The sequence below is a fragment of the Colletotrichum godetiae genome, assembly GCF_030913485.1.
Source record: "Colletotrichum godetiae strain CBS 193.32 chromosome Unknown BDP55scaffold_1, whole genome shotgun sequence".
Classification (NCBI taxonomy): Eukaryota; Fungi; Ascomycota; class Sordariomycetes; order Glomerellales; family Glomerellaceae; genus Colletotrichum; species Colletotrichum godetiae.
The window spans coordinates 1,519,402-1,540,059 of NW_026851249.1; the positions used below are offsets into that span (position 1 = coordinate 1,519,402).

At 53.2% G+C, this 20,658-nt stretch overlaps 5 protein-coding genes across 5 annotated transcripts; all 5 read right to left on the reverse strand.

Moving 5' to 3' along the window:
* Nucleotides 1–1,289: 1,289 nt before the first annotated feature.
* BDP55DRAFT_15938 (uncharacterized protein) lies at nucleotides 1,290–2,072 on the reverse strand. The gene has a single exon (XM_060565665.1). The coding sequence runs from the start codon at nucleotides 1,793–1,795 to the stop codon at nucleotides 1,463–1,465; it is 333 nt and encodes a 110-aa protein (XP_060437043.1). The 5' UTR covers nucleotides 1,796–2,072; the 3' UTR covers nucleotides 1,290–1,462.
* A 10,057-nt stretch (nucleotides 2,073–12,129) lies between these two features.
* BDP55DRAFT_689142 (uncharacterized protein) lies at nucleotides 12,130–12,641 on the reverse strand (the record flags this gene model as incomplete). Its single annotated transcript, XM_060576705.1, has 3 exons — nucleotides 12,130–12,235; nucleotides 12,340–12,455; nucleotides 12,543–12,641. 3 exons carry the CDS (start codon nucleotides 12,639–12,641, stop codon nucleotides 12,130–12,132), a joined length of 321 nt encoding a protein of 106 aa, XP_060437044.1.
* Nucleotides 12,642–14,176: 1,535 nt separating this feature from the next.
* On the reverse strand, nucleotides 14,177–17,036 carry BDP55DRAFT_625526 (uncharacterized protein; the record flags this gene model as incomplete). Its single annotated transcript, XM_060571485.1, has 2 exons — nucleotides 14,177–16,309; nucleotides 16,377–17,036. The coding sequence occupies 2 exons, from the start codon at nucleotides 17,034–17,036 to the stop codon at nucleotides 14,177–14,179; spliced, it is 2,793 nt and encodes a 930-aa protein (XP_060437045.1).
* Nucleotides 17,037–18,770: 1,734 nt separating this feature from the next.
* On the reverse strand, nucleotides 18,771–19,298 carry BDP55DRAFT_689144 (uncharacterized protein; the record flags this gene model as incomplete). The annotated part of the gene is made up of 1 exon (XM_060576706.1): nucleotides 18,771–19,298. One exon carries the CDS (start codon nucleotides 19,296–19,298, stop codon nucleotides 18,771–18,773), a length of 528 nt encoding a protein of 175 aa, XP_060437046.1.
* A 1-nt stretch (nucleotide 19,299) lies between these two features.
* BDP55DRAFT_16048 (uncharacterized protein) lies at nucleotides 19,300–19,758 on the reverse strand. The gene has a single exon (XM_060565675.1). It carries the CDS (start codon nucleotides 19,625–19,627, stop codon nucleotides 19,355–19,357), a length of 273 nt encoding a protein of 90 aa, XP_060437047.1. The 5' UTR covers nucleotides 19,628–19,758; the 3' UTR covers nucleotides 19,300–19,354.
* Nucleotides 19,759–20,658: the final 900 nt, after the last annotated feature.

A 20,658-nucleotide genomic window follows, 5' to 3' on the forward strand; every position in this document is an offset into this window, starting at 1 on the left:
ACCAGTCGACGAAGACATGCGAGAGACACTCAGGCAGACAAATCGCTCCGAGACTGACAAAAAAAAAATCACCCGCTCTCTCTCTCTTTCGAGTGTCTCTGTGCTCTCTGTTTGCAACCCCACTCGTCCGTTCGGGACGGTGAAGCAAGGTCGACACCAAACGTCTCTTCTCTCTCTTGTCTCAGATCCGTAGATTTGATCTGGCCGTTTTCGGAGTGAACGTGTAGTTGTGTACCTTCCCTTGCGCCGTACCATGCCAACTCGCTGAGCCGCGGACGCCATCGAGCAGGACACCTGGTCAAGGTTCAATGCAGTGAGTCCGATGACCAACACCGGGTTGTTCATAATCCTAAATTTCTCGACATTTGCATGCGGCGGAATCTGACGGGGCCGCTGACGGGGCGATCAGGGTGAACTGCAACCCCGTACGCCAAGAAACCGGCCTGTTGACGAGGCCGGCGCCGAGGGCGGGGTCTTGACTTTGGCTGCGCGTTCATCATCGACGATACCGCGATTCTACTATTCTAGATCAGTAGCTCGGAGCCGCGATGCTGTGCAACCCTCGAGACTCAAGAGGTTCTGGACGCAAATGGAGACAAGACAACAAGGCATGATTGAATTGATGACGCCAGAGACCGAGTCTGCCAACTGGCATTGCAATGCCTGGTTGGTCCCTGAGTGGAATGCCAATTTGGGCAAAATCGACAGGGTGCCAGGGTCGATGAATCATGAAAGACCATAACCATTGGGCTGGGCCAAAATCTGACCAAATTTGTCGCATTACCCAGATACGCCTTACAGGCACTACCACGGTCTCAATGCTCTCCTGTTCTCCTATCCGGTGCCTAAATTGGTCCAATGGCTCTTGTATGCCCGACGGGTAGTTGACAAGGTGCCGCCGGGAGAAAACAGCTCATCTTTGTGAGGAGCGAAAACGTCCCTTGTCCATAGGGCTCGAGCGTGTCAGTTGTAGAGTCGACTGCCTGCGAGACAGGTTCGGAGAACAGACAGTGGAAGACGTTCGAGCTCTCATCCATGCAGGGACTTCCTCGTTGAGGCCAACGGTGCCGACAGCCTCGTGTGGGATGGTCGCCGCGGGCGGACTTTTGTGTCATCCTAATTCACTCCATCGTGAAAGATCCCATGCTGTCGGTGCGTGCAAAGTCTGATATGCGCCAAGAGCGACAGGTACTACTCCGTAGTAGGCCAAGGTTCATGATGCTTCGGCGAGCTGCATAGAAGGCAGGTAGTCCCTGACCGCGAACTCTGTGAGAGCTCACGGGCGGTGCGGCTCAAGGCAGGTCGTTCAAGGTCGACTGACGGCAACACGAGGAGATGCTTCAGGCCAAACTTCTGGCCAGCGCAGCACTCTGTGCGGCGGGAGCGTGCAGTCGGATTGAGTCCACCATCAAACCCGTCTGATACCATGACACCGTCCGAGGGTGAAAAAAGTGTAAAGACGTCATGGCGTGTAGTTTCGAGCAGCAAACTTTATTTCAAAGTCAACATTTAAGAGCCGCGATAATGTTTCCCTGCCGAGCATGCCTCGGCCGCTTCCCACGGCGGCAGGCGGAGCCAATGGTTCGTTGATCGATCGTGAAGGGAAGGGTCGGGCAGGTGGACTGACACGAAGTCCGGCGGCGATGAGGGGAGAGTTGGGAGTTGGAACGGAGGGTGATAGCCTATTCGCCGACGGTGCGCGGAGGGATTGCGGAGCACGGACAAGATTTGAGATAGCGAGGCCGCTCTCTGGCCCGCTCCTCCGCCGGCGGTAGGTAGGTTCACGGTCAACCATTGACAAGCCGCCAAGACAGGTCTCGTGAGGCAAAGTGCCGTGCCGTGAGGAGGAGGGACTCGAGAGAGGTGTAACGCTGTACCGCACGGGGCAGAGGCTCGCAAGGTCAGCTCGAGGTGATCAAGGGTTGGTTTGAGCTGAAGGGCGTCGGCATGCAGTCAAGATTTATGCGGAGATGGTCGGCGATGGTAAGAAGCAGTGGTGATGATGTATCTGTGGCGGATCAAGTTGCAATGCATCAAGCTGAACCAAAGTCGAGGCACAGGAGTGGTAGGTAAGGTAGGTAGTGGTAGGCTGGTATTCTTAGTGTTTGCCATAATCCATCCTTTCCATGTGGAATGTGAGATCCAATGTCTGTCAGAGACAGCTGCCCCAAGTCCCAATGACGGTCAACCGCCACTACCCATTCGAGAGAGCTACACCATGGCTGCTTCCTTCTTGGGATCCTGGCTTCTGGGATCTTGGGGTTCTTTCTGATGTCTGAGACCGTGGGCGGTGGAGGGCCAACACCCACTTGCTTACTTCCCTGCGTCTTTGCCCTGCGCCAGCTGCCATGTTGTTCCAGCCCTGGCCCGCGTGCCAAGCATCGAGGGTTCCGTGTACGAATATCTTGGTGTGTGCTTCTCAGCTGGTTTGGGACCTGGAGTGTGTAGGTATGGATACCTTACACAGCACCTCGTTCGCATCTGGGGTAGCTGCATTCGTATCCGTACGAGTACGATGTATTGTCTTGTGCGGCGTGTGGTCACCGGCGTGCCTGCGTCCAAGCTGTCGGTCCCTTGCTCTTGTGAGGTTGGCCGCATCGGTTCCCGAAACGGTGCCCGGGCGGAGGAGGGCGAGAATAAGCAATGGAGATCATTTTTGACCGGACCAAAAGCCCCAGGTGCCCAGGGTAAACCGTAAGCTAGGGCAAAATTAGGCTACTTTGTCGTGGAGATGCAAAGCGGGAAACAACCGCGGGCGTGGATGAGGTGCGGTGCGTGGGTGCGTGGGTGCCAGCAGGCCGGGGAGGATCAGGCACGCTCCAGTGCCCCACTTGAGGGTAAAGGTGTGCGGTGGTGGGTCCCGTGTGGGTCTCGACAAGATAACGCTCATGTAATCGGCGAGGTATTCCCGCCGGATTTAACTGGCAGATTCTTCCTTCCTGACCACAAGCGCGATGGATGCTTTCAACGAAATAGTGGACATGCCCCTCACAACTATCACTTTTGCTAGTTTTGCTGCACCTCATTCTTCTCGCTCACGTCCGTTGCTCAGTCACTATAACCGCATGGCATGCTCGTTGTGACTCATCTAGACAACCCCCAATCATGACCCCGGATACTTATTGGAACACTGCATGGCTCTGTCTCCGGGGGGTGAGACAAATGCTCCTGTCAGGTATGATAATTGCACGTAACGTTGGCATCATTGTGTTGTCTTCCGTTACCCCATGCCGATCGGGCCTGGGCATAGATCCACGGAGCGGAGATAACAACTCCGTGTAAGTGGTTGCTTACCGACAATCACGCTAGGGTCTACCACAGACACAATGATACCTACGGGGACTCACCGAATGCCACGGCACCCATCCAGCTGATTTTCTAGCTCATCGCGATCGGTTTTGACACACCCTTCGCCATCTGCGGCGTCCGTTGCAAACAGAGCCATCAGGGTTCGACCGGGATAGTGTACGCAGAGAGAAGCATGGCTTCAGCCCAAGGAAGCTGCCATGTACCTCTGAAAATGATATCATGGTGGTACCATCAGGGAGCATCCTATCTACCTAGAACTCATAGCGAGCCGTCAACACCACTTTGTGCGCGGCGGTAACAAAAAGCCAACAGTCAACAGCTTTGGGCTGTCTCATCGGCCTGTGGCTGGCGCCGTCGCCGACTCCAATCGGCCTTAACATGGGACGAATTAGAAATCTCACGGCGGAGGAGCAGGAAAAGCTTAGTTAATCGCCGGACTGGGTGGGATGGATGGTTTGAAGGAGAGACAACCAATCATCCTAACCATTGATTACACAGCATCGAGAAACCGACTGTTACCTAGTATTAGTACCTAGTACGGAGAATACTATAGCAGCCGCATCCCACCCACCCACCATCGTCTACTACTTGCATGTACCTTTCCATCAACCCCCATTTCGTGTACGCTACGAAACACAGGATGTGCAACGGAAGCACTACCAAAGAGCGGAACATAGCCCGTCGGTCGTGACCTCATCCTCGCTCGCATACACCCCCCATCACGATAATGGGTGGAATCATCGTGGGACTGTTGAATTTTTCTAGAAGACGGTTCTTCCCCTCCACCGCACAAATGCCGATGGGTCATCTCCGCGTCTATATTAGACTTAGCGTGTATTCTAGCTCAACTGACTAATCGGCTGCACTGCTGTCAAGTGCCGCATCCACTTGACCCCATTCAGGAAAGTGCCGCTCACACGCGTAGTTGCAGTTCAACACTGATCTATGAGTACGTACCTTTTCAAGAATACGTTGAATGCTGTATTCTCCGAGTACCTCTACTGTCCCGTCCCATTGAAACTACCATCCATCTCCATGCATCATCTTCCAGAATCTCAATCTTTGTTTATCTTCGCGCAGCTTCTTCATGTCGCCTGACCATCGGGGATTTCCTCCGCCGTTGAATCCCGCCCGGGAATCGCATCGGTCTGGGTTTTCACGATATACTCCGGCCAATTCTGCTCAGCACGGTCTGCTATCAACTGCCTACCTACTTCCGAGGTATGATTCTTGATCAACGCCCGCCCGTTTGCGTCGTCAAATCAACCCAGATCTTTCACGAGGCATCGATCGCCCTGTTTCTCCTGAATCTTCCCCGTCTGGTCTGTTGTTGATGACGCCGCCTGCCCGCTGTCATCAAGGGCCACATGTTATCAATAATCTTAAGTCCGCCACGCCCAATCCGTAACACGGGGCTACCTACACTAATACTATACAGTAGGGTTGGCTCGGATCAGTATCCGCCAGGTAGCGCAGCCCGCCCAGGCCAGCGGATGCCTCCCGCTCCCCGTCTGGATTTGCATTAGCTTTCATAAAGTTATCCTGGGCGATCATGGGCTAATTGCATCAGCCAGCACCAGCCATCTCTCGGCAACGAAAGCGGCCTTTCGGCCTCCGACTTATACTCTCAACCACCGAACAGAGCTACCCCAACCCTGGCCCTCCTATTTCATTTTTCTCCTACCGTCTACGACGGTACGACCTAGACAAGTTGAACCCGGTCTGCTGGCTGCGCCGCAAATCTTCCATTCGGTACGGAGTATCCGTACGTAGTACAGATACAATCGCGACATCGAAACTTCCCTCTCCATACACCACGAGATCGGGATCCAAGGCTTTGGGCTCCCCTGGTCCCCGTCCCGCGGATACCTCCTCATGACCCCCTAAATCATCTCTTTCAGGGTCTTCCATCAAGGCCCATATTAGGGAGAAGCCGGAATCTTGAAAATGGCTCTCTTAGACTATTCGCCTCCTTTCCCCGCCATCACGATACCAACGCACCTGAACACGGGTGGAGGAAGGTACGAAGTACACTGCTCTACATACATTTTCGGCTACCACCTACAGACCAGGCCCTGAAGCAGGGATATCATCAGTATCGGATAGTCCACCGATTATTCTACCCTTGTACCCACTGTCTTCTAGGCGCCAGCTGCCCTACCAGCTTCCCTATGTATACGTAGGGCCATCGGTACGGTTCTACTCAGAAGCGGACTTCGGCTTCTGCTAATTTCCAGTTCGGCCGAGGTTCGACTCCACCACGACTGGCTGCATGACGTGTGGTCGCATTGGAGCCTCATTGCTTGTCGGCGCGGCGTTGGAACTGTCCCGCTACGCGATACCTACTTTGATTTGGTGTTGGTTCTCGACCTTTGTCGGTCTGAAGGATTTCCAATCGAGTCTCCTCAACGTATCAAGGCTTCCAAATCGGTTTGGACAGGCAACTTCGCGCCATGAAAATGGTCATCGGCAAACTAGACTATCATGCCACGATGACATGCGCAAAACCTCCCCTTCGTATCTAGGAGAAGTTGGGATGCAAGCGACGTCATCTAAGCGCACGAAGCTCTAGCTAGAGGCTTGAGCCTTGACCTCTGTGCATACCGGCGGAACATTTACAGTCCTCTGTCGGCCCGTATCTACACCTACCTTGACAACGCACAAACTTGGAATATCGCAAGGGTCGTGGATTTCAGATGCTGAACACCGGCTCAGGAACTAAGGAACCATCATCATGCTAGGCAGCATCCCTTCACATGGGCACCCCTTCTGACGATTCCGCACCACCCAGGACAAGCTCGTGAATACCGAACGACGTCTGCAGCACCGCCGTCTGATAGCTGATACGCACCGGGGTTGCACGTCTTCCCGTCCCTGGTGGATTGTTGGGGCGCATGATCGCGCTGTTTACACTCAAAATCGACAAGCTGAGTTCTCCAGCAACCGAGGCTTGTGGGGTTCGCTAGTAAAAGAGTTTTCCGTTATTGTGTTTCTTTGCTACTCCGTACGCAGGTGAGAGTAGACCTCGGGCCCGGGAAGACTCGCGAGCGGGATTGCGGAATTGAAGATACACGGATGCCGATGTGGTCTTGGCGCCCGGCAGCGGGTCCCGGAGCGGCGTCTCTTGATGGTACCCACGTACCCGGAGGACCTGTTCACAAAGTGCACCAGAGTTGAGGCCGTTGTGGTGTGGATCCCCACGAACGGAAAACAATTTCCAACAGGATCAAGTTACGGTTGACTCTTTCGGCGAACGGGAAAGCTTGAGACATGATCGGAACAAGTGGTCCGACTGACTCTATGCGCGAGCCCGCTGCCATGTTTACGTCTTCTTTTTCTTGGCCGACTCTGCATCCAGGGGGTCCTAAATCTCGATCTACAACGTTCCTCAATCGTTCCTCAATCGTTCATCCTGGGTATGTTTGGAAGGCAGCTGAATGGCTGGTTGCGGAGCAGACTCGCCTACGCCCGGGCGACAGTGAAGAGCGGTTGGACTGTCGAGTCACGCCACCGGCCCCTGTCTGCAAAATATTCGGGGGAGTGGATCTGGACCCCCGTTACTATCTCCGGGCTGAATCTGAGAATTCCATGGACATCTATGCAAAGACTTTCAGGAGACCTGCGACACAAGAACAGAAGTCTCTTACGACTCGGCAATTAAACTGGTCTCTTTCAGGTGGGCCATCCGCCAAGGGTCGAGAAGCGATAGTACCACGAGCAACAAGGCCTGAACGATTCGCATGCATGCACTGATATGGTTTCGCTGGCCTAGGGACCTGTCGGTCAGTCAGGTATGGGTTGTTGGCCTATCCGCATCGTACACACATCCACGCCTAGCTAAGCCCCAAGCATCATGATCCAGGGAGCGCATGGGCCTCTGCCTTGGTCAAGTTCGGCCAGAGCCTGTCAGTCAGCCGCTGCAACGGTGGGAAACAGATCTCGGATCTGCAATGATAGCTTGCCAAGCTTTTCTCTCTCGTACCTGGTTAGAAATCATGTGTCAGTTTGGTTTCCTGTTCCGTCACACTACAAAATGATTTGCGGATGTTTAACAGTCATCAGCAGCAAAAAGTCGGTGGCTGCCAAGGCAGTCCACGTTCGCACGAGTCAAACATGTCGAATTTGCGATCACGAAGTGCGTTCAGACTCCACACGATATCGAATTCTCTTATCACAGCTTCAAAAATGCCAGCGTTGGTTGGAGCAGTGCAGCAACCAGCCTCCCGTACACAGAAATACCTCATCGCTACCATTACCTCATAAGTTACGAGAATGGCAATGTATCGCCGGACAGGCCCAAAGATGAGCACGAAACCCTTTATTCACTACTGTATGCTGGTCACTTCCGTGGCTCAAGCGCGCCGCGATCTAGAGAAGGAAACGGTCACCACCTGCCCGAACGTCTTCCGACCAAAGTCCGCCCCACTGATGCCGAGAGGGACGCCCATGGTGTGCGCGCTCCAGTGTTACTATCGTGAGACTGCAAAAAAAATTAAAATTACAGTGGAGGTCATTGGTGATTTGTCTTGCAGTGGGGATGGGTAGGGCGGCTTGATTTGCAACCAAAAAGTCGTCGTACGATGAACCCCGATCAGTCATCCCGCCGTCACGGAGGAGTGGGGCCCCCACAGTGCATCCTGCCGATGCCCACGCCGGTCTTCTCCCGGCATCTGAAAGCGGCAGAGCGGTAGAGCGGTGACTGGCACCCGGGCTGGCGACGCAGTGACCCCAGTCAAACGCATGGCTGGCAACCGGAATCGTTATTGCCACGGCCGGTTTAATGATCGAGATGCGTTCGGGACTCGGACGGCGGTGATGGCGCGACCTGCCAGTTTCATCGGGATTGTCTCTGAAGAAAGCCCGTCTTCTCATGCCGAAACCGGCGGAATCGGCGTGTCGGATTTGGCAAATGCTCCAACTTGTGGGCCGAGAGAGAGTCTACATCGTCGGGCGATTCAGTATTCGCCCGACTCATTCTCGAGAACGATTCCCGCGAAGATGTCTTGCGCCCTCGAAAGACAAGTCCGACTTCACTGGAGTGAGTACATTCGTCTAACGTCTCCTTTCCCGGAGTGGTGCCTATAAGCGCTGCAAGTGTCAAGATTAACCTCTGCGTTTTACCGCGATCGTGCGCAAAGGCACGGACAGCCATGGATGACCCCATGATGGACCGAACTCAACTCGTTCTGTTCGCGAACAAGTGTTTGCAAGGCAGAATTTGATCAATGTCCCCGACGGGCTCACAGTCTCTAGGCTACCGGGCTGCCTGCTTTTGAGGTCGCCGCGGCTGCGCGCGATACTTTTGTCCGCGCACACAGGTACACAGACACACACACACAATAGGGTTCTGCATGTTGGACCCCTAATGTAATGCGGCAAAAGTTAGAGGAAACGCCGCGTCCTTTTCTTCAAGTATTTCGAAGACCACGGTCTAGTATTGTCGCGGAGCTGACTTCCCGGGGCGAAGGATGACCCTGTGTCCTGTTCAGGACGGACTCTTGACTGAGTAACACGGCCGCGTCGAACGACAACGCCCGTCTTTCTCGTCCGGATGACACTTGCCGCGCGGAGACCCGCGGGCAACCGGATCGGCGATTTGATTCTACAAAGTCCGGGCACCTTGCTCCGGGTAAGTGTGTTGGTGGGAAACCCCCGCGGAGCCGGTGGGAGAGAGAGCATCACAGAAAGTCTAAATCATGGACTTTTCTTACCTTGAGACGGACCTCGGAATTGGGAGCCATCTGCGTTTCAAATCACCGAGGTTGTAGGATCTATGTGAAGAAAGGTTCGTCACATTTAGAGTGAGAGGAGAGGAGAGTTGAGGGCGTTGGTTAGAGCTTGTGTCTTTCTGTTTTATTTTTCTCCTTGACGGCCTCGGCTCATGAAGGTCCAAGTCCGAGGGGGAAGAAGCTGTGCAGATTGGGGAGGGAGGGTAAGGTGGTGGCATGAACTGCTCGGGTGTTCACTAAACACTCGCAAACCATGTTTTGATTGGAGCTTGAAGGTTCGTCGTAAGTCGGGAGTAACTTTAAATGCTAAGGGCTGGGGTGTGTGCGAAGTTTTTGTTTAGACACTGGCATTGTGGCGGGCCTTGCTCAATTCTGGACGGCGATGTTTGCTGTTGTTTTTTTTCTGTCTGTCGGCGACGAATCGATTACTGTTTTTGGCAGGGACCTCGGCTGTCTTTCACCTTTGGAAGGGGGCGTAGGGGCAAAGGTGAGGTGAGGGAAAGCTCTGTAGATTAATCTTACCTTGGTGCTTACACGCCGGCGGGATTGAGGTAGCTTGGGCCACCGTATTGGCGGCGGAGGTTATTCGAGTTCTCCCTAATGGTGTTGCTTTTTTTGTAAGTAATCGTCTCGTTTTGCTTTTGCTTCGAGGCATCACCGCCCTCACTCCTCTCACCCCTGCGATGTCTCTTGTCTTTGACGGCGAGGCGGAAGGATCTCTTTGCGTCCCGTCAATGTTAAGTTTCTCGACTTCGCCGAGGATAAAGGGTATGGCTATTGGATACTTTCCGATACCTTTCCAAGGTTTTATCGTGTGTACTTGAACTGTGGCAGAAAGTTCATTTAGTGAGTTGCTTAGTGCCGGTGATGATTGTCGTGGTGTAAGTGGTTAAGCTGAGAGAAATGGGGCGAACGGTCTTTGGGAGAAAGGCGAAGAATAGCAGCGGTCCTTGTGATGAGACGAATGACGGACATTTTGGCATACGGACGGTTGAGACGCAAGTATGATAGTCCGTTGATGACGTTCCCGCACGTCGTTGGTCTCTTGGTTGTTTTTCCGAGCCCTTTTTCCTCATGAAGGACGCCTTGGTGGAATGTGGGTTAGTTCTGAGGGGTGGGTTTGGGTACAGTCAAGGTGGAGGGGGTACCGGATCTCGAAGCCTCTCTTAGCCTCGAACTTGGGTTCTGAGGTTGTAGTGCACATTTTGTTACCACTTTTGAGATTTCTGTGTGGAGATCTGCCCGTGACGGATGAGCTTGGGTCGAGTTGAGGGAATTGTTTTGCAATATCGGGCTCCGTAGAACAGTCACGACCACTGATGAGAGAATATGGTTGCCCTTCTCATTTCGGTTGCGGATGTATCGCAAGGATTGGAAGGTAATCGACCTGCGGACACTTCGCCTTGACACGCCCATTGAGTCGTTGATCTCTATCTCGCCAGCCTATCAAGGGCTGCTTCAAAGCTTTGACTTGGAGATAAAGGTGCGAGTGTCCAGATAACAGTACCTTTTTCAAAGAGGCGCATCATATTGCCACTATTCCTCATTATCAGGTCCTTGTAGAGCAAAGGTCATGGATAATGGTCGTGGACAAACGCTCGAGAGAGGTCTAGCAGCAGCAAAAACACCGGAGGAGCCACGGTCTTACCTGGCACAGAGTCTGTCTTGGTCGTTGGCATAGTCCTGCCATCTTTCGAGGTCGAATGCCGCGGCACGCTAGCCGCCACGGATGTCGACGTTACATAAATAAATATACCGGCGGGACGCTACTGTGAGTGAGGCTTTTCTTGAGGTTAAGGCAGAAATATGGGTGGTTTTCTTTTCTCGCGTAGCTAAAGACGAGTCACCATTTGCCGGTCGTCTTGAGTCCCTCGTCTGAGTTGGATGTCTAATCAGATTGGAGCATGAGCTGAGTATCTCATAAAAGCAGCAGACAGAGACTCGCAAGCGCTCTTGCATTCCCATTCATGTAATCTGAGGTCCCCCAGCTCAGATTGTTGCAGTTGGCCATGATGAGTATTGAGACGTCTCTCCAAGTGTCTTCCCCAAAGACCTATGGTGTCATATGTGACTCTCGAATAACATCTTCTCACATCGCCGTCATGCCCGAAGCGTCGTCATGTCTTCGGGCATGGCAGACTATTCGAATGAATAACTATCTAACCCGTATTGGAGACAGGGGCCCGCCTGTTAAAGATCCCCTGCCGTCTCATCGTGAGATACTTCAGACTTATAGTAGGCTCGAATATCAAATGTCGAAATCGTCTCTTTCGTTAGCCTTCCAGAAAGCGGGAGTATCTTAAGCGGCTTGCCTGACCATCTATGCGTAAAGTAATCATCAGACCACATAAAAAGGGTTTGGCTCTACGCCCCTTATAGCAGAACTATAAGGCGACTTTATCTATAAGCACATCGAAGACTTCGCAATATATACACGTTATTTCCTATCTAGAGGATTCGAATGAAATTAGAGTTCTTAGTTCTAGGTGATCAAGTATACTAGAAGGCTATCAGGACCATCACCAAGCAAGATATGACGCATATGCACATGAGCTGCCTTACTGGCCCTTGCAGACAGTCTTTTGCACCTCGTAACCCAACGGATCGGTTTGCTGCAATATGTGTGTGTGTGTGTTTGTGTGTGTGAGAGAGAGAGAGAGAGAGAGAGAGGGAGAGAGGGAGAGAGAGGGTTGAAAGCTTCAAGGGAATTCAGAATGAGTCACGTTTGTCCGATGACTTTACATCTAGTATCGGTGCCGTTTGTAGTCGTCAGGTATGAGTATTTCTTCGCTGAATCTACGAGGCGTTAGTCTTGCGGCCACCCTAATCAATAGTTTCATGCTCACAGAATCTCCGTATGCATTCATCCAGCTCATTGCTAACAGGCAATCAATGGCGATAGTCACGACATATTTCAACAGAAGCAGCACTCTTTGCAGTAATCCCACTACATGAAAAACGTGATGCCGTATTGCACCAAATCTCCAGGCTTCGCTCTTGTCACAGAGATGGACTACACGCGCGCTACTCTACTGAAACATGCTTCATAAATTCGTGCTAAAGTTTCATCGGATGTCTACACAACCAGCATCTAGAACTCTGCAGACACAGCAATGAAGCCCGTTGCCTTGCCCTCGGCCGCTTGCTTCATCAGCTCCTGGTAAATTGGATCCTTTGTCTGGTAGTACTCCATATCCCTAATCATGCCCGTCATCGTCAGTAAGATATTTCGCAATTTGATGCGCATGGTCTGACGATTTCACTCTAAGAGGAAGCGAAAAAAATGGAAGGATGTACATACGCGTCATTGGCAAAGGTGATCTCGTAAACGACGGACCATGCCTGGGATCCCGGGACGTCTGTGAGAACCTTGCACTTGCTAGCCTTTGAGGCAACGAGGTACGTTGAGCCGTCCTCCTAACGTTCCCAAAGAGAACAACAAGTCAGCAAACATGTCTTACAGGTGTTCATGGCGGTGAAGTCAAGCATGAGACTTGAACTTACCTTTTTGCAGTCATTGACAAAGTTGCTGAACCTCTTCACTGCCTCATCTTGCTGAGGGCCGTCGGCGAGGGCAATGAGTCCGATTCTGGTGATGGCCATATTGTATAATCTGTAAAGGTCTTACGGTAGAGGTAAAGATGTTATTTGGCGTCAGATGATTAAGGTTGTCGCTCAAAGTCTCCGTAGATGGGTTCGTAGGGAACGTTGTTGGTCGTGAAGGCCGTGAGTCTTATATAGACGTCCAGAACTCGGTCCCTTTCCAACAGGGGAAGTCATCGCCGTCTCTGCCTCGGCGCATCGACGTCTCATTATGCCGATGAAAGGAGGCGGAGCAAGGACACCCGTCCCGTCCGTCACCGGGAACAGAAGCCAGCTCCGCATGGGAGGTGAATTCTCCGTATGGGGCCCCTACGAATGGGAACCCACATCAATCGTCATCCGGGCTTTCCTTCACCTATCGCATCAAACCACAGGACAGGCGAATGGATACGTCGTCAATCGCCTCACCGACAGAAAGCAAGTCGGGGAACGAGGACTACGTAGTCACTAGTGAATAGAGAGAAAGAGGGGTTCACATTCCACTGATCTTCACTATCTTCAACGGAGACCGAACCGTATGCATAAGCCCCCTTAGCACGCTAACTACGATCCTGCCGAGGCATGAATTCCAAGTGTTCCAGGGCCCCCAATCAACGACCGGTACCGAGAGCTGTTTCCCCTCTCTCTCTCTCCTATTCCTTGGTCTGCGAAACGTAAGAACCAGGCGGCAGGACGTTCTCTGACGATTCGGCTGTAGTCAGATGCTCGGCGACGGAGCATATACCAATTCGGGTCGCTAGCTTGCGTCAGTTGCTGTCGTAGCCGGGCAGATCCCGGCTTCCCGCTAGTGGAGCAAATGAACCCCGGACGGGGGCGGGTCCGTGCTAGGCCACCGAAACCCCCCCGGTCCGGTAGACCAGTGATACCTGCTTTACCTGATATCTGTCCGCCGGCCGGTTCGGTGGTTGTGCTTGTCAGTATGCATGTGAAAAGTAGCCTGTATGGGCCCTCGGAGCCCGAGGAAGTCGGGCGGTCGGGTGGTATGGTTTGTCATGTCTTGTTCGCACACTCGGTCCCCATTCTGCGGGACATCGGTACATCACGTAATTGAAGGACAGTCAGGTTGTTGATTCAGTCTTTTGTCATTCATTCTATAAACATCATAAGCTTTTTACATGGCCAGCCCCGAGTAACCCCATATCAAACAGTCCCCCTTCGTTCACGTGGACATGTCTTTCGTGTACCCAATGTCCTCGTCACCCCTCCGTCTCCAAGCCCTTCACCAACTCCCGCAGAAACAATAAAAGCCTCGTAACAATTTTGAAATATGCTTAAGAGTTAGAAATTAAAGGGCCGTAATGTTTGAAATACATCTTCCAGCAGCCAGTTCGTCCCGAGAATACAATCGATCTCGCTCCGAGAACGCCTCGCCATAAAGAGATGCAGGATATCAAATGCTCGCTAGCTTGAACCAGAAAAGAAAACAAATAAAGATGAGCCATCAACACAGTTGAATGGCAAAAGGGGAAAAAAGCCAGTCAGAAACCAATCTATGTACGTGTCTAAAATCTTTTGTGTGGAATAGGAGAGGCCCTTCAGTGGCTTCCCCGTCGTCGCCGTTGATCCCTGTAGTTGAGGGAGTAAGGAGCGGGCCGCTCCTGGCGAACCGTTCGCCGGTCCGGAAGACCAGACCGCATGTCCGGGTAGTAGTTCGTCTGCGCTGGACCCTGGCCCGGCTGGAAACCGACTGGCGACCGCGGAGCGTACGCAGCCTGGGACATCTCGGCTCCCGTCGTTGGGTACAGGCAGTTTGGTGGCGGTGGCCGGAGGTAGAAGTTGCTCTCCTGCTGTGTCGTGTAGTGCTGAGGTGGGAGGCTCGACACAGGTTGCATCGGCCGCATCATCTCGACTGAGGTAGGAGGCGGGTACGCGTGCATTGCTCGATCTTGCATCGGGGCACCAAAGTCGGTGATGGGCATCGTCTGCTGCATTTGTGTCGGGAGAGGTTGCTGGAAGAAGCCATGGCCGACAGCATGTGGAGGCTCGGCGGGCGCAGAGTGTGTAGCCAACGGCGAATGAATTCGGGATGACGGCTGGCTGTAGCTGGTGGGAGCATAGTACTCTGGGGCGGTGTTGATGCGAGGCTCAGGACGACGGCCGTGAGCAGTAGTCATGTCCCGGAACATGCGGGAGCGGTCTCGGTTCAAGGCCATTGCTGCAGAGCGATCCGGCGGTGGTGTAGCTTGGCCGTCCACCCAGCGACAGGAGTCAGACTCATCCGCAGTGTGAGAAGAAACGGACGCGGGAGCAGAGGGTACTCGGTTCGTAGTCGTGACTGGTACCTTTTGGCTCTTGTCCGTAGACGCTGCCGCGGGGTCCTGTGCGCGCTTGACCACTTCGGGGTGAACTCCCTCAACGTACTCGATGAATTCCTTGAGGCTTTGTACCTTTTGGCTCAGCTGTTCGATGCTCTTGTTAGAACTCTCGGGGCCGTCAGGAAGCAGACTCTTGATTGCATCGACGATCTGATCAGCGATCGACTGAAGCCTCTTCTCTGTTCCTTTTAATGGGATACCAGTGATCGGCTGAAGCAGGCTGAGAAGCTGCAAAGCCTCATCAATGTTCCTTTGAGCAGCCTGAAGCGACTCGTTCGCTGGGCGAAGTTGATCATCACTAGCTTGGCTCTGCTGTAATTGCTCGTAATGGCCCTCTAAGGAACTGATGTGAGCTTGTGTGCTCTGTCGGAAGGAGTCGATAATTCTACTCGGTGTAAACGTATGAACGGGTTGAGCCGGTGCTCGGCGAGCTATTACTGGCGTCCCGCGTGTGCTCGAAGGTCGAGAATCGTCAGGACGCGGGCTTCGCCTTGGCTGTTGGTTTTGTGAAGTCGAAGGCAAACTGCCTTCCTGTACCGGGCTGTAAGAGCTCGACGGAAGGGGGTATGATGGTCGGGGTGCGGAGCGGTTGCTCTGAATGACGTGAACCTCTTGAGGCGCAGGGAACGAGGTGCCTGGGATCGGGAGTCTACTCGACTGTTCCGGATACCGTGGGTGTATTTGGAAATCTTGGAGGGGCTGCGAAGCGTTTGAAGGAGGAATCTGAGATGGCAAGTAGCCCGCGCGAGGGTCATTGTGCATGTGAACAGCTTCCGGTTGCTGAGAATGGTGCCCCACAGGTCCATTATGGTTGTGAGAGCTGCCTTGCTCCTCCGCAAGGCGATACTGTTCGTAGTAATCGGCATGGCTGACTGTCCTCGAGGGCAGCGCCTGTTGTCGCTGAGGCATTGGCAACTGTGGTTGCCGCATTTCCGGGACGTGGTGTTGTGGCATCTGCAAAGTATCCCAAGCATTGCCGTTATCTGCGTTGAGGCCTTGTGTGGCCCACATAGGCTCCTGGGCGTTGGCACCCGGCCTTTGCTGGTCATGTTGTCCAGGTACGTAGTTGCTACTCTCGTTCTGCGGCATGAAAACAAAGTTGACTTGCAGATCAGCGTCTGCAATCATACCGTCCATTTGATGCTCGCCAATGCATAGGTCCAGGTTGTCAGCAAAGGCAGGATCGAGGCTGAAAGATGGATCAATGTCGAAGCTGAACTCGTCATCAGATTCCAGATCTGACCAAGGGTTGCTTCCATATGGTCGGACTTTTGGTGCTTCAGCGACAACACGTGTGTTTTGCTTCGTTGCAAATGATGCGGTGGGAATGTGGAACGGCTTAGGTGAGGTGGACTGTTCAAGATCAAGAGTGGTCAGCTGAAGTTCTGGACAGTCGTGGCTTTCAAAGTAGAGTGCTCACCATTCGTCCCACAGAAGACTTGTAAATGGGAGAATCAGGGTCTCGAATTTCAATGGCAGAGTCTCGACGTCCTTGAACGCGGTAGAATCGAGGAGGCGGAACATCGTCCCCTGATTCAGAAGGGCTTCGAGACGATGCGCAAGACGACGCTGAAGGAGTCAATGCAGGCTGTTGCACATCCACGCTGAGAGAGAGTGCATCCCACTGGGCCGTAAATAAGGAGACTCTGTTGGCGGGCTCCAGGTTGACTCTCGATGCATTGCCCTCCAGCATGACTTCGCGTCCAACGTAGACGCACGAGCCATAGAGCGTTGCGATGCCACGATATCCCATCTGAGGGCGCTCCGAGGCGGAACGACGGAAATCCAGGCTCGGCCCGTACAATGTAAGCAGGAAAGTGGTTCCAGATCGTTGTTCAGTGTGAGTCGGAACCCAACAGACAACCTTCAAAGGCATGAGCATACACTGATTAGTCCGGAGGTTGAGAATATGAAGCGCATCTGAAAGGTCCTCTCCCGTGCCGTTCTCGATGATGGCCACCGGATCACCTCGTTGGTACTCCTGGCCGTCGAGGGATCGCCCATCATGAACGAGGGTGCCATGCGCTGGCTGCATGTTTGTGTTGGCTGGATCGCTATCCAGAAGCGTAGTATTTGCCATGTCGTCTTACAAGGAAGACTGCTGGTCGGATGAAAAGGAAGAAAGAAAGAAAGAAGGGGGCAAGCCGCGAGACGCAGATATCAACACCACCACGAGGTTAAATAGATATGGGTGTGGCTCATAGCTTGGTAAGAGTCGACGTTACGTTGGTGGATGTGTCGAAACCGGGCCACGCTGTGAATATAGAGTAGTAGGTGATGTGCAAAGACAACGTCGAAGTGTCAATATCAGGCAGAGTGATATAGGTGAAGAAACATGGAGGAGCGGTGACCAGAAGTGCTGACGAGGAAGTGACGAATTTTATAACACAAATCGGAATATGAGAGAAGCGTGAACGCATACGCCTAGGGCACTTGACGGTACCATATGCGACTTGGCATCGATTCGGGTCCGATACCCATACCATGGGTCATGGAGGAGCTGCAGCGGAAGCCTCGTCGCACATCCGCCTGTATGAACTCGTACGCAATCCTAGTCGACACCCTCCCATCTCTTGCGGACGTACCTTGGGGACAAGGGGTAAGGGCGTGTACGAAGTACGTGGAAGAAATCCCAGGATGCACTAGAGGGCGATCTGCTGGGTACCTAGGGCCGTAAGGTATGAATCCTTGTCGACGACAGACCAGGGATTATGACGGGGCAGGCCGGGACGACTGGGGGGGTGATTTGTATAGGAAGGCCATGGCTGTCTCGGACCCTTTCTCCACCCTCGAGACCTTGCTGCTTTGCACCGGCTTGTGTGGTTGTATAGGTATGCCAGCCAGTGCCTTCGCAATTGCGTACCAAGCACCAGTTTGTATCGGAACATGGCTTTCAGCCAGTTCGTATCTTCCACCTCTCTCGTCATTGGCCACTTGGACTTGGAACATTGCTGGTAGTCGACATGAGAAAGAGCTTCGAGTCAAACGTCTCGGGAGCGGGAAAAAGGCATCATCTGCGACAACTATATCCAAATGTTACACCTTTTTGACGCCATTGACGCCGTCTGAATAGCAAGAAATCCTTCGCGGCAGCGTAGCATGGCGCTTGTTCGGTGCAGGCAGAGAGAGACTCATTTCAAAAGAAATGTCATGAACATGGAACGCGAAATTCTGAGAAGTGATAGGGCGAGACACGCCATTGGTTGTTTGACCATGCCGGAACACCATCCAGACTGCGCAGACGTGGAGTAGCCGGACGCCTGCAAAACCTCCTCAGCCACTAGCTTCTAAGCGGTGACCCCGCCAGGATTTAAGTCGAACATGGACTTAAACCCCTTTTCTCCATGAAGTTATCGAGTCTCTGCGGTCCACAAATTGCGGTTCTGAGGCAGCTCTAAGACAGCATAACTGATCGCCCTATCCGTATGATGCCAGGAACGCCGCGATGCAGAACCCAGAGCCCCTTTGTAAACTTGGACCGAGGCCACCGAATCGCCGCCACAGGCTGAGACCACGGTCAATACCGCCGCCTTGGTGGCTTCACCATTTCGACAACCCCCTCCGGTCTCGTATGCTCACGAGTGCCACAGGAGTGCTGGCAGCAATGCTAGCTCAGGGCGGGCAGTGCTAGCTGTTCAAGCGCTTGATGGTGAGATGTGTCTTAAGGGGCGATATTCGCCTTATCAATTGTACATTGCGCCGCGGCGGGAACGAGCTGGTAGCATCCAAATGCGAGGCCTTCCCAGGGAGCTTCAACAGTTCGCGACGAGGGGTTAAGCATAAGCATGGTCTAGAAGTAGCCACTTCGCCGTCCTTACTTGCTTGTCTTTGGATTGGCCTCGGTCTTGGTGTCGTCTTGTGTTTTGCCCTCTTCCGGCATCTTGCCGAATTTTGTCAAAATATTTGCAGCCCATTCCTCGAACTCCTTCTCGGCCGCCTCGTCCGTCTGGCCAGCCGCTCCGCGGATGCTTCTCCTAGCCATCTCTCTCAAGTCGTCGACCGAAGATACATCAAATGCCCAAGCAGCGCCCCCAGTCATCATGATCGCGAAGCTCATGACGTTCAGTGTTGCCAGATTCAGAGCCTCGACGGCAATCATGCCACCCTCGGGGTTTCCTTGTTTGCCAGCGGCATAGTGGCTGGGTTGATAGAATTTCGGGAAGGCAGCGAGTTGTTTGCGGGCTACGGAGCGTCGGGTAACCATTGCCGAAAAGACGAAGAAGCCGGCTCCGGCAAAGAAGAGGCCGAGTTGTTTCGCAGCCCTCGATTGGAAAGGCGAGGATGTTGACTGGGCCTGCGACCGCGTCGGGCGAGTGTCAGGCGACTCATTCTGGGAAGCCATTGCGATCGGGGAGAGTTGCGCGAGCATCGGATTTTCCCCCTTTATTGAAGCTGTTGTCAGATAAAACAGACCATCGTGGCTTTCTCGGAGTAACTCACCAAGCTTAGAGCGGCATCTGCCGGTTCAATTGATCGAGACGGGTGTCGATGGAGTCCCTTGCGCGGTTGGTGTTGACGGACTGGGGAGGTAAAGCGGAGCTCTTGCGGGACAGACTGACTTGGGAGCTCCTCTGAATTGGAAGTCGGGGAAAGGAAGTTCCCGCCACTAAAATTTTCGGGCCCTGTACCTGGATATGCAACAAAGCAGACTTGGCGTCCCGTCTTGTGCATACACCACTGCTAATCCGGTAAGCTAGCAACATGCTGGGTGTATTATGTAAGGCTGGTACGTAAGCCGGAACAGATCGGCTTCAGTGCCGGTCAAGGTTTCCAATTGGCAAGAGACCTGGAGTTTCTTCCAGGTTACAGCGATGCTCCTGGCTTACCAGCTCATCTCCTCCCCTTATGTGGTGTTTTGCTTCCACGTCTTCTCAACAGCATAATGCACCTCGCAGTCACTGAAGAAGATGCTAATGACGCAAACGGACTCGCCCAACTCAAATTTAGAAATTTTTATCTTGTCAACACACCCTACTTTGCCTCGTATCTGTATCTTGCAATTTCGCGGCATGCTGGCAACTGACGAAATGCTACCGTTCGCTACGGACGAAATGCACGGTGGCCCACTGTCAACACAACACATCTTCCAGAAGCCACACATCCAGACTTGCCAGGTACACTGCGACTGTAACTACGACTGCGGCAGCCAAGCCACAGCGTGGACGGCATAAGAAGAAGGGCGGGGACCTCGAGATTGCGTCCGCGAAAGCCATCCGGCCTCCCCCTCCGGCCTTTGCAGATGACCTGCTGGCAATCGCAGTGGTCAAACATGCTCCTTGGCGCTACGGAATAGATGGCTGCGCTAAAGCCCTTGTCAAGCATTGGCACACAGCGCTCCCCATGATTACGATGCCCAATCAACATGGCCCGCAAGATACGACCAATTTTGCCTTTCACCCCATCTTGGGACGACAGCCCACCTTGCAACGGCTGCTCCCATCAGTCGAAATCACCTGCAGATGACATGCCAGTCAGATGGCCGGATGCTTTCCCCGGGGCTTGCCCAGCTTCGCTGATGGCTGCATCTGGCGAGATGCCTAGACCCCGCCGTCTATTCAACTTGTCCACTGGATACTGGGAGGCTTTTCAGCGACAAGTCTCTGTTCGAGACCGTCAAAATGACAGATCAAGTGTCGTTTCTCAATTACCTGCACTTACACGCCATCGACACCTCACGGGCCTACTTGTTTTACGATTCATGC